The 13,959-nt window shown below is 39.4% G+C and overlaps 1 protein-coding gene across 3 annotated transcripts; it reads left to right on the forward strand.

The window, feature by feature from the left end:
- Nucleotides 1–1,515: 1,515 nt before the first annotated feature.
- On the forward strand, nucleotides 1,516–13,470 carry tnfsf13 (TNF superfamily member 13). Of its 3 annotated transcripts, none has more exons than XM_087250977.1 (7): nucleotides 1,516–1,896; nucleotides 6,123–6,219; nucleotides 6,798–6,845; nucleotides 9,195–9,313; nucleotides 9,937–10,075; nucleotides 12,124–12,605; nucleotides 12,747–13,470. In XM_087250977.1, the coding sequence occupies exons 1-6, from the start codon at nucleotides 1,669–1,671 to the stop codon at nucleotides 12,231–12,233; spliced, it is 741 nt and encodes a 246-aa protein (XP_087107103.1). In that variant the 5' UTR covers nucleotides 1,516–1,668; the 3' UTR covers nucleotides 12,234–12,605; nucleotides 12,747–13,470.
- Nucleotides 13,471–13,959: the final 489 nt, after the last annotated feature.

Below are 13,959 nucleotides of genomic sequence, written 5' to 3' on the forward strand. Positions count from 1 at the left end.
AACCGGGCCAGGGCCGGCCAAGTGAACCGTGCCTGAGCCCGATTCAGCGCACTCACACTTCTCAAACGATCCGGGAAACGGGCCTGGGCACGGTACGGATGGCATAGTGTGAGTAGGCCGTAAGTTAGAGATGAAAATTTAAAAAGGTAAAATGCTAGATTCCCAAGAGTCTTAAAATAGGTCCCCATGTGGTTTCAGCTTTTTTCTGTGAAGTTTCAAGACGTAGTCGTTCCATTTGAATGACATTAAGCAGCTCATTCAACCTATCTGTAACATTTTTAATTTCTATTTATTTTTGCCAAACTCGGATATAGGTTTAGTCATTTATCTAGCCTAGATGTGGAAAGCATTTCACTTGTTTTCTTTGGGAGTATACACAGCGGATGCCCTTACAGCTGCAACCCAGTACTGGGAAACACCCATACACTCTCACATTCAATCACATACACATAAAATATTAATAAGGAAAGGCGGTGCCGATAAGCTCAGAGAAAGCAAAAAATTGCTCTAAAATCAGACGCTGCCAAATGCATAAAATTAACTGAAACAGACTTGAAAGGGGGCAGCGCAGAGGGTAGCACTGTCGCCTCACAGCAAGAAGGTCGCTGGTTCGAGCCTTGGCTGGGTCAGTTGGTGTTTCTGTGTGGAGCTTGCATGTTCGCATGGGTTTCCTCTTGGTTTCCCTCACAAGACCAAACATGTGCTATAGGTGAATTGGGTATGCACTGCATAAAACATATGCTGGATAAGTTGGTGGTTCATTCCACTGTGGCGATCCCAGATTAACAAAGGGAGTAGGCCGTAAAAGAAAATGAATGAAATTATATATATATATATATATATATATATATATATATATATATATATATATATATATATATATATACACACTCACACTATACACACACACACACACACAAACACAGAGTGCCCAGCAAGTGAGTACACCCCTCACAAATCTCTCATTTAAATTAATATTTTCTATAAGATATAAGATGCTTTATAATATTATATTTGTGCTTATTTATTATAGATTAGTAAGTACTGAAGCTCAATATGGAGCTAACCTAACAAAAAAAAACTTATGATAACGGTCTAAAAATTAGTAGACCAAATTTATTTGTAAGAAAAAACTCATATGAAAATTTTAAAAAGAGCAAAAATCTAGAGAAACTATATATATATATATATATATATATATATATATATATATATATATATATATATATATATATATATATATATATATATATATATATATATATATATCAGATTTAGCAGTTTGTAATTTGTTTTCGCAATATTTTGCATGAATTTAAATGTAATATCTTTCTATTTCTAAAGATGTTCAGTGACTAAAATATTATTTGAATAAAAATATCTGTTTAATAAATCTGTTTTGTTCAAAATGCACTGACACATATCAGAAACTGATAAAAATAATCACTTCCAAAATAGGGTGTGCTCATTTATGCCGAGCACTGTATATATCCCATTTCATTCATTGGTTCTACTGGGATTGTTTTTATTATGGAACTGCTGAGCGCTTTGGTTTCCACTCCCACTGCTTTCACATGTCAAAGTTGCGAAAGCGAAAGTTAACGGATATCAATTGAAAAACGGGAAAGTCTCATTCGCATCCCAAACGTCTTCAGCAAACGTCCAACAATGAAAAACCCAGACTTTCCCGCTTCTGTCTGGAGGGTGAAGGCGGAGGTGTTGAAGTGGTGTCTGGCGTGCTGTGTTTTCTGCACCTGTGTGTGTGTGATGTATGTTCAGTGGACGTATATCTGGATGCTCAGGGCTGAAATGGCTGAAATAACCCAGCGGTTCAGGCCTCTGGATGGGGCGGGGAATGACGGTGGAAAATGCCGCCCTGACGCCGTCTGCTACGGGGTAGGTGAGTGCTTTAAATCAAGAGCTGCTAAAACTATATTATTCATTATTTTATTCATCTGTATTCATCTGCACTGTGTTCTGACAGGCTCATCAGACATACATCACACACTATCATGATTTCAGCTCAAGCAATAGTGATAGATTTCAACAAACCAAACATGACAGATAAGATGAAAAATGTACCAACTCTATATTACAGTGGAACCAGTTTGGAACCATATATTAAATCCATTGATTTATTCTGTTGTGGTGATTTTATTTGCTATGGTAACACAATTAATATATTAATATAATCTCATTGCCAGTACTGAGTACTGTTCTACTAACTAGGGTATGTTAGCTATATTGCAACACACCACAGTTTACTGTAGTAAAATCTACACTCACCGGCCAATTTATTAGGTACACCTGTCCAACTGCTTGTTAATGCAAATCACCTGGCAGCAACTCATTGCATTTAGGCATGTAGACATGGTCAAGACGATCTGCTGCAGTTTAAACTGAACATCAGAATGGGGGGGAAAAGGTGATTTAAATTACTTTGAACGTGGAACATGGTTGTTAGTGCCAGACGGGCTGGTCTGAGTATTTCAGAAACTGCTGATCTACTGGGATTTTCACGCACAACCATCTCTAGGGTTTACAGAAAATGGTCTGATAAAGTTATTTGGGCGCAAATGCCTTGTTGATGTCAGAGGAGAATGGCCCGACCTTAAGGCGGATGGGCTACAGCAGCAGAAGACCACACCAGGTGACACTCCTGTCAGCTAAGAACAGGAAACTGGGGCTACAATTCACACAGCCTCAACAAAATAGGACAACAGAAGATTGGAGAAACGTTGGTTGACTGGTCTGATGAGTCACGATTTCTGCTGCCACATTCGGGTAGTCGGGTCAGAATACCAACTGAGCATCGTGTCAAGTCAACACCACAGCCTACCTAAGTATTGTTGCTGACCACGTCCATCCCTTTAAGACCACAGTGTACTCATCTTCTGATGGCTACTTCCAGCAGGATAGTGCGCCATGTTATAAAGCGTGAATCATCTCAGACTGGTTTCATGAACATGACAATGAGTTCACTGCACTCAAATGGCCTCAACAGTCAGCAGATCTCAATCCAATAGAGCAGCTTTGGGATGTGGTGGAAGGGGAAATTCGCATCATGGATGTGCAGCCGAACAAATCTGCAGCAACTGCATGAGGCTATCATGTCAATATGGAGCAAAATCTCTGAGGCACCTATTATTTATTATAATATATAATATTTCAGCACCTTGTTAAATCTATGACATGAAGGATTAAAGCAGTTTTGAAGGTATAAGGACGTCCAACCCGGTACTAGTAAGGTGTACCTAATAAAGTGGCCGGTGAGTGTATATTACAGTACAGTATTTATTACAGTTTAACTAAGAGTACAGAACACACTATATATTATATGGGCTATAATCGACGTTACTAAAGTACAGTTCAAAAACAACAGTGTACTTTCTATAAATTACTATAGTATTTTTCATGTGTTTTTTTATAGGATATACACAAAACTGGATGGATGGATGGATGGATGGATGGATGGATAAAAAAGAAGGAAGGAAACAACAGAAGATGGATAGATAGATAGATAGATAGACAGACAGACAGACAACATGGATAGATAGATAGATAGATAGATAGATAGATAGACAGACAGACAGACAGACAGACAGACAGACAGACAGACAGACAGACAGACAGACAGACAGACAGATAGACAGATAGATAGATAGATAGATAGATAGATAGATAGATAGATAGATAGATAGATAGATAGATAGACAGACTACATGGATAGATAGATAGACAGACAGACAGACAGGCAGACAGACAGACAGACAGACAGACAGACAGATAGATAGATAGATAGATAGATAGACAGACAGACTACTTGGATAGATAGACAGACAGACAGACAGATAGATAGATAGATAGATAGATAGATAGATGGATGGATGGATGGATGGATGGATGGATGGATGGATGGATGGATGAAGCTGACCAAAATGTGTGTGTTGTAGTAATTCTCTGGCAAAAGTATGATCTAAGAATAGTTTGGCATGTTCTTGGGCCTTCTGGGAATGATACTAATAATAAGTTGGACTATTCCAGTAAACTCTAAGAGAACAAAGAGCAGTTATTGTTGTTTTTTTTTCTTTCTTTGTGTGTGTGTATGTGATGATCCACATACAAAAAGTTGTAGTTATTAAAGTAAATAATCTATTGTTGTTTGAGCTATACTAGAGTAAAGTGTACTATACTTTATACTGTATATTATAGTATTTACTTTGTTAATGAATGCTGCAGCATACTATAGTATGAACTACAGTGAACTGATAAACTAATAAATACTGCTATTACAGTAAAGCAGTACAGTACATACTACAGTAAACTGTGGTGTTGTAGTTAAAGGTCTTTTGTTGTATTACTGTAGTTTTATTAATATAGACTGTAGAATTACCACAATACTTTCAAATTCAATAGAATTTACTATAGAATGGTTAAGAAGAAAATATGATAGTATTTACTATAAATTACTATAGTATTCTTCATCAATGCAGCATTTTCCATGAAAACAATATCTGGAATTGCAGACGTTTTAGTATGTTATGATCAGTGCTGTGGGTAACGTGTTTTAAGTAATGCACATTACATTCATTCATTTTCTTTTCGGCCTTTATTGATCTGGAGTTGCCACAGCGGAATGAACCGCCAACATATCTACCATAGGTTTTACCTGGTGGATGCCCTTCCAGCCACAACCTATCAATGGGAAACACACACACTCATACACTATGGTCAATTTTAGCATACCCAATTCACCTGTACCGCATGTCTTTGGACTTGTGGGTGAAACCGGAGCACCCAGAGGAAACCAACGCGAATACGGGGAGAACATGCAAACTCCACACAGAAATGCCAACTTACCCAGCCGAGGCTTGAACCAGCGACCTTCCTGCTGTGAGGCGAACGTACTACCCACTGCGCCACCGCGTCACCTGCACATTACATAATATTAATTTTCTAAAGTAATGAGTAAAGTAACACATTACTTAAATGAAGTAATAATATTTAAGTTACTTTAAAAAAAAATCCAAGAAATACAACATTAAATTTAATAAAGTGTTAAGAAACTTAAAAGTAATGTATTAAAATTAAGTATTAATATTCACTTTTTAAAACATGTAATGCGAGCTACTTTATGGGTGTTGTAATTAGCTTTAAAAAATGAATTGCTGAATTAAAATTAATGTAGCCACGCTTAATCACGCACTCAATAAGAGAGCACTCTGCGCGGTAACAAATTCATAAACGATGGAAATTGTCTTAAGAAAAGGAAAATGGGATTGTCGTTAAGTGTAGATTATGTCTAGGTGGGGCGACGCAGTGGCGCAGTAGGTAATGCTGTCGCCTCACAGCAGGAAGATCGCTGGTTCACTGGCTAATTTAGCGTTTCTGTGTGGAGTTAGCATGTTCTCCCTGCGTTCGCATGGGTTTCCACTGGGTGCTCCGGTTTCCCCCACAGTCTAAAGACATGTGGTACAGGTGAGTTGGGTAGGCTAAATCGTCCGTAGAATGTGTGTGTGGATGTTTCCCAGAGATGGGTTGAGGCTGGAAGGGCATCCGCTGCATAAAAATGTGCTGGATAAGTTGGCGGTTCATTCCGCTGTGGCGACCCCGGATTATTAAAAGGACCAAGCCGAAAAGAAAATGAATGAATATTTACTTTTTAAAAAATGTAATGCGAGTTTCTTTTTGGATGACATAATTAGCTTTTAAAAAAACTAATTGCTGAATGAAAATGAACGCAATCATGTTAAATCATGCACTCACTGAGAGAGCACTATACGCGTAGTAACAAATTCAGAAACGAAGATGCCAGGCGGAGCCTACATTTCTGCAATGGAAGTATTTACATTATTTTAAATTCATTGAAGAAAAGGAAAAGAGGATTGTCATTAAGTGTGGATTATGTGTAGGTGAAAAACTCTTATCAACTGCAAGAAATACGACAGCTTTTAAAAAAGTAACGCAAAGTAACTCAAAAGTAATGTATTGGATTACTTTCCATAAAAAAATGTGTTACTTTTTTGGGGAGTAACTCAATCGTGTAATGGATTACTTTCAAAAGTAACTTTTCCCACCACTGGTTATGATGATATCTAATTTCTCATACATTTTGTTTTAAGGTGAGCTGCTATCACAGATTCCCTGACAGGACACACAGAAGGGTTCGAGACAAAAGACATGTGACCGAACAAAAGAAACAGAGAAAGAAGCGACAAAGTGAGTTATTTCTCCTAATTAATCTTAAAATGTGAGTAAAAATCACCTGTTTTGTCATCACTTCAGACATTACGCTAGAGAATCATTCCAATACTAGCTCTAAAGTGACTGAATGAGCAACGGTATCTGCTGTTCTGACAATCAGCTGCAGATGAGTATGAACGGCGGAAGAAAGTAGTTCCTCTTACAAAAAGTTCCTTTTGATTTTTTTGTTTTATATACATGATTATGCCATCGAACTGTTGTATAAACGCAATATCACCTTCGTAGCAGTGCGATATGGGTGTATATCATTCACTGGTGGGACACTAAGGCACTTGAGCCAACACATGTCTCCCTCCAGCGCCAATATACAGCCATATCACACTGTGATATTGCTCATATATAGTTGTATAAAACTTTGTTTATATTACTATAGTTATGGTGCTACCATAGCAACTGTAGAATTACCACGACAGATTAATTTACTATAGTATGGTTCACACACACTATAGTATTTACTATAAATGACTATAGTATTTTTTCATGTGGCTAAGGTTTTCACCCTGTCTCATGTAAATTGCTGTTTCTTTTAGCAGAGCAGCACACATTTCTTCATCTGGTTCCTGTGTCCTCGCAGTCATACAGTGAGTGTAAACCTCATAATCTCTTGCTACAGAATAAAAGTCTCTAGAAAATATGACACACATCCTCACACGGCTCCAGATATTACATCCTTTTTTTGTGAAATAATAATAATAATAATTAATAAAAAAAAGCAAGTAAAGTTCTCAAATTCGATGTGCTTTCCTTTCAAGGGACAGTTCCCAACAAAATCTCCTCTCAATGTTTCACACTGAAGTGGTTGCACACTTTTATGCTTGTTTTCTTCAGTTTAACACAAATGAAGATGTTTTGAAGAACGTTGCAACTATTGACATCCATAGTAGGAATAAAAAAAATACTATGGAAGTTTTTATTTCAAACATTCTTCAATACATCTTCATTTGTGTGGGAAGGACTGAAAGAAACTCAAACAGGTTTGGATCACGTGTCTAAATAATGACAGAATTGTAATTTTTTTTGGGGTGAATGACTTAATTTAACTATTTATTTGCGGTGGTGAACTGTATTATGGGATGTTGATCTCTGCTCTGTCGACTTTTAAAGTTGAAAATTCAACTACAGTTTAAGAAAGTGACTTTTACTGACATTTTTGTAAAGTAATATAATGTGTAAGACATAATAATATTTAGAGTAATAAGTGATTAAAATAACAGAAAGTGCACTGGTAGTTTATAACAAGGTTTTTGTAGTGTAATATACAACATAGGCTCATTCTAAAAACGTAGCCCCATATACATTTCTGGAGATCGCAAATTATGTAGCCAGAAGTACGTATGGCTGCATTTCATCTTAAAAGCAAACACTACAGGGTGGTGTGGCCATTCCTTTTCGCGCTTACCAGCGGATTGCATACCTCTATATGGAAGGCTTTACCGCTATTAACAGTTTTTCTAGTAGCTCACCATGTATGGCGGCAGACTTGAGACGCAGAGTGAAGTTGACCAGTAAGTGGGAACAGTTCCATAAAGTGAGTAAGACAAAAACATCAAGTAAATAACAGGGTGAGAATGTGATAAAGTCTGAAAATGTGGTTAATAAAAACACTGTTGGTTGGATTTAGAAAAGTGGGTAGGTGGGTCAATCTGTGCTTTTGAAAACACTATCGGTTGCAACACAAGCTCATTCTGAAAACGTAGCTGGAGGTACATATGGCTGCATTTCGTTTTTTCGAGCAAATGCTACGAGGCGGTGTGACGCCGCTCCTCTTCTTCGCGCTCGCCGGCTGTGACGGCTCACCTTCGTGTGGAGGGCTTTGTTACGTTGGTGTAGCAGAGGCCCGGTGGAGAAGGAGCCACCCACGGCGACGACCGGGTTCAAGTCCAGGGAAGAGCGGTTCCAGAAATATGGTAAGATGAAAAACAGATTCCAAAAAATAAAAGAGAATGAGTTCGTGACGGAGCGAGAATGCGGCGAAATCCGAAAAGTCGGTCAAAATTGGACGATGGCCTTTGTTTTTTTTTTTGTTTTTTTTTGGACAGCTTTTGTAAATCGTCACTTGGGTTTAGGGAAGGAGGCGGAGGAGGGTGGCTGGGTCGGCTGTCCAGTCGGTCATTCAGTCAGTCGGACAGATGGTCGCTCGACAGTGGCCTCCGGCAGCTTTTCATGCGAGAACAGCGCGGGCAAGAACGGCGCATGCTTCTGAGAGGCGTTCGAGAAATGAAAAAACGCAGCACAGCGGCCTCTCGTGGATTTGCGAAAACAAAAACTGCACAAATACGTACGTCCAGGAACGTATTTTGCGGCCTCCAGAAATGTCTGCAAGGCTACGTTTCCACAATGAGCCTGGGTTGATTGGTTGGGTTTAGAGAAGAAGGAGGGTGGGTCAGTCGATCAGTCAGTCAGTCGACAGCGGCCTCTGGTGGATTTACGTGAGAGCAGCAGGCGTGAATGGCACTCGTGAGAAAAATTTCAGATCTGAAAAAGAGACACATCGGCCTCTGGTGGATTTGCGAAAACAAAAACTGCAAAAAACGTACCTTCTGGGATGTATTTGGCACTTTGCAGAAATGTATATAGGGGTACGTTTTCAGAATGAGCCTGGGTTGGCTAATATACAACACCAACCCATACAATATACCGCATTATTTTAAACTATTCAAAATGTTACTTTTTAGAACTTTTTAATATTAAAAGTTGTTGGAAGAAAGATCAAGGTCCCATAATGCAATTAAAATTCATAAATAAATAAGGAACATTTCTAAGTAAAAACATGAATCAAAAAATACAAAAAAAATGCTAATTTACAGATATTTTTTTACAGTGTAAGATAGATGTTGATGTGTTTTTAGTCTCATGTTCTCACTGTTTTTCCCAGCTGATTCTAATGTGATGTTTATATCATACTGTATATCCCCTATGTTTTTTGTCAGATGATGACGACAGCACCGTTCTGTCTTGGGCCGTTGGCCAGAGCAGAGGAATCGGGCTTCAGCTATCAGGTGATACTGTTACAGTGGAGGCCGAGGGAAGCTACTTCATTTACAGTCAGGTTTGTTTTAATACTAAAGTTTTCCCTTCCATCTGCAACCCAGCACTGGGAAACACCCATAGACTCACACATGCACTCATACACTATGACCAATTTAGTTCATCCAATTCACTTATAATGCATGTCTTTGGACTTGTGGGGGAAACCGGAGCACCCAAAGAAAACCCACACTAACTCAGGGAGAACATGCAAACTCCACACAGAAATATCAACTGGCCCAGCTGGGACTTGAACCAGCGACCTTCTTGCTGAGAGGTGACAAACACATGTGCTAAAGGTGAATTAGATTAACTAAATTGTCTGTAGTGTATAAGTGTTTGTGTGTGAATGTGAGAGTGTATGGGTTGCTGCTGGAAGGGCAATCGTGGCGTAAAACATATGCTGGAATAGTTGGCGGTTCATTCCGCTGTGGCGACCCCTGATAAATAAGGGATTTTGCTCCCTTATTTTAAATTTCTGTCCAGAGAGGTCATGTTTTGATCTTCGATTGGTCTCATACAATCACATGATGCGATTTTGCATTTTCGCACGAGCTTGCATTTCCGGTCTTGCGCATTCACTTGCGTGTGAATAGAAGTCCGAGAAGAAAAGTGCAGTGTGACTTTATTCTGTTACTCCCACAGGTGCTGTATAGAGACACTACCTGGGTAATGGGTCACGTGATCACGAAGAGGCTGAAAGGGGCGGAGTCTAAACTGATGAAGTGTCTAAAGAGCATGCCCAGTAACGTCAGCCAGCCACTCAACACCTGCTACACTGCTGGTGAGTGACCTGGACAACAAGTCAATCTAGAAATAATCCGATTATAGCAGTGTCTAACTTATGAGAAGTCACTGCGTTTTTGTGCTTTTGTGGTATGTTAAAATTACTTTAAAAAAAACAAGTAAATAAAACAAAATATTTTATTTAAAATTCTATAATTAGCATAATACCCAATAGTAATTAAATACTACTGCATTTTTAACACATGTAAAGTCATGAGCCTGAAGCTGCGACTGTTTTTTTTCATATTGTGACGCAGTTCCTAGAAAAACAAAAATTAAGTGAACAGTGGATGTGGCTTGTTTTATCTACTGCGAGCTGATTGGATGTGGTAAAGTAGGCATTTCCTTGAGAAAGGCCTGGAAAAGGATTTTGGGGAGAGTTATTACAGCCTAACTGACTCTTCCTGCTCACTATTTCTGTTTGTTGTCAAAACTGACAGCTGAAGGGGCGTGGTTAAGTATGTTAGCCACGCCCAATACCCCAGACAAACCTAATCTGAAAATTTAACTGAAAACACTTACAGACTTCAATTAAAGATCACAAGGGCACACTTTTTTTTTCTTAATGACAAGCACAGATAAATTGTTCAGCACAAAACTCGTAATGTGAGCTAACGAAATCGATATGGTTAGTTTTGATTTCATTTGTACTTTTATTAGAAATATTGTATATTTTATTACATTTGAATTAAAATCACAAATTCACTCACACACAAGAAATACAATCAATTATATGTATCATATATAGTCACCATAGGTTCATCCCGAAAACGTACCCCTGTATATACATTTCTGGAGGTCACAAATTATGTATCCAGAAGGTATGGCTGCATTTCGGCTTTAAAACTAACACTACGGGGTGGTATGATGCCGTTCTTTTCACGCTTACCAGCTGACTGCTAACCTCCGTATGGACTGCTTTCCCGCTGATACCAGTTTGCGTTGTGACTCGCTGCGTACATCTGTGGACTTGAGACGCAGAGAGGTGTTGACCATGATGATTGCGATCAAGTCCGGCTAAGAACGGTTCCAGAAAGCGGGTAAGAAAAAAATAAATAAACAAGTAAATAACAGGGTGAGAATGTGGTGAAATCTGAAAATGTCGTAAAAATCAGACGAGGGCTTTTCTTTTTCTGTATTGCTTTTGAAAACGCTGTCGGCTAGGTTTAGATGAGGAAGGTCATACATTTGACAGCAGCCTCTGGTGGATTTACATGAGAGCAGCAGTCGTGAGTGGGACTCGTGAGAGAAATCTGAGATCTGAAAAAGCACACCAGCTAACTATCCGAAACATTTTTGTTTCATCCCTTAAAAAAAAAACAATACCATTAAATTATCCCGGACGAGCCCCCAATTATGTTACAACCTCTCTTTAAAAATGGCTCGTTTTGAACAGAGAGAAAGCAACATTAAAAAAAAAAATTGTAAACATAGTAATTGTTTTTAAAATCAATTAATTTTTTCCAGAAAACCCAAAATAACGAGACCATCCTTACCCCAAAACAACAAATAAAATAATAAATCTCCAAACAAACCGAAAAAGAAAGAATTAAAAAAACACAAAACAATGCTGGCTGGTCCACTAAACCCGTGTTCACCTTTCACCTCCTCGTTGGCGTCTTTTAAACTCTCCCAATTAGTCCCAACATGACAAGCAGGTGCGTCCACCCACGGAAGAGCTAGAATGAGTGCACATGAAAACAAGAGTTAGTAAAAAAAAAAAAAAAACACAACAACAAAAAAAATCCAGACACAGACCGTAACAGTAGCTCCTGGGGTGAGTTTGGCGCTCTCCAGAAATGTATATAGGGGTACCTAATCATAATGAGCCTGGGTTGCGTATAGTGGCAAAAAAAACTGTACTACAGCATTAGGCTTCATAGTAACATGATTAGATGAAAGAGTTTTCAGTAGTTTGCAGATCTCTGTGTCGGTTATACTGTACCATCTTATGCTAAAGTTCCTGTTTATTCATAAATCTCACTGGATTATTTTGCAAAATATTTCCAATAAGATGAGATCAAGTACAGTGTGTTCCTGCCTTAGGTATTTACTTCCTGGAGTCTGGATCTACTCTTCAGCTCTCTGTTCCTCGTAGATCTGCAGAGCTCGTCCTTACAGCTCACGCTACCTTCATGGGGCTCTTCAGCATATGACACACACACACACACACACACACACACACACACAGTCTCACACACATGCTCACATTCACCTATGCTCACACACACACACACAAAGCACAAACACTCAATCAAGACTCACACACACACACACACACACACACACACACACACACACACACACACACACGCTCAAACGCATGCACACTCACGCAGTCACACACACACACACTCACACACACACACACTCACACTTACACACATGCTCACATTCACCTATGCTTACACACACGCACACACAAAGCACTAACACTCAATCAAGACTCGCACACACACACACACTCGCGCGCGCTCAAACGCATGCACACTCACAAACAAGCATATACACACACACACTCTTACTTAGTGACACACACTCAGCTACACTCACACGCATGCTCACATGGCTGCACACTTACGCACACACTGCAATACACTCATGAACACAGACTCACGCAGTCACACACACACACACACACACACACACACACATACACACACACACAGTCTCACACACATGCTCACATTCACCTATGCTTACACAAACACACACGCACACACAAAGCACAAACACTAAATCAAGACTCACACACACACACACACACACGCTCAAACGCATGCACACTCACAAGCATATACACTTACGCACACACTGCAATACACTCATGAACACAGACTCACGCAGTCACACACACACACACACACACACACATACACACACAGTCTCACACACATGCTCACATTCACCTATGCTTACACACACACACACGCACACACAAACACTAAATCAAGACTCACACACACACACACACGCTCAAACGCATGCACACTCACAAGCATATACACTTACGCACACACTGCAATACACTGATGAACACAGACTCACACAGTCACACACACACACACCTCATTTCTCATATCCTTCAAAGTGAACTGTCTATGGTGAATGGATGACACCTAGTGGACAACTCGAGCACTGAAATGCTAATAGCGGTCCTGACTGTAGACATGCAAACATTACAACGGGATCATCATTACACTGTGTATTTTCCTATATTTACTGTGTTCAATGTAAATATGTAACGTAAACATCATATATGAATATGGCAACATTCAGTATCATAGTATCACAATGCCACTTTCAATCACCAAACCATGGTACAACCCCTTTTTCCATATTAATATTGTCTCACCCACAAATACAAACACTGTTGAACCCTGTTTAACATTCAGTGTTGATTTTGTTGTTCATTTAAATATATTCTTAAATTGATTGTTTTATCTACGGACAATTTAGCCTACCCAATTCACCTATAGCGCATGTGTTTGGACTGTGGGGGAATCCGGAGCACCCGGAGGAAACCCACACCAACACAGGAAGAACATGCAAACTCCACACAGAAATGCTAACTGACACAGCTGGCACTCAATCCAGTGACCTTCTTGCTGTAAGGTGACAGCGCTACCCACTGCGCCACCGTGTCACCCCTAAAATTCATTCATTCATTCATTCATTCATTTTCTTGTCGGCTTAGTCCCTTTATTAATCCGGGGTCGCCACAGCGGAATGAATCGCCAACTTATCCTGCAAGTTTTTACGCAGCGGATGCCCTTCCAGCCGCAACCCATCTCTGGAAAACATCAACACACACATTCATACACTACGGACAATTTAGCCTACCCAATTCACCTGTAACGCATGTCTTTGGACTGTGGGGGA

Source organism: Danio rerio, chromosome 5, assembly GCF_052040795.2.
Source record: "Danio rerio strain M-AB ecotype USA chromosome 5, GRCz13ab, whole genome shotgun sequence".
Classification (NCBI taxonomy): domain Eukaryota; kingdom Metazoa; phylum Chordata; class Actinopteri; order Cypriniformes; family Danionidae; genus Danio; species Danio rerio.

Excerpts from the sequence above, each read along its gene's own strand:
- tnfsf13 (XM_087250976.1), top strand. The coding sequence starts at position 1,669 with ATGAAAAACCCAGACTTTCCCGCTTCTGTCTGGAGGGTGAAGGCGGAG. Across the intron at positions 6,846-9,194 it reads TGTGTCCTCGCAGTCATACA|ATGATGACGACAGCACCGTT; the intron begins GTGAGTGTAAAC and ends GTTTTTTGTCAG. Across the intron at positions 9,314-9,936 it reads GCTACTTCATTTACAGTCAG|GTGCTGTATAGAGACACTAC; the intron begins GTTTGTTTTAAT and ends TTACTCCCACAG.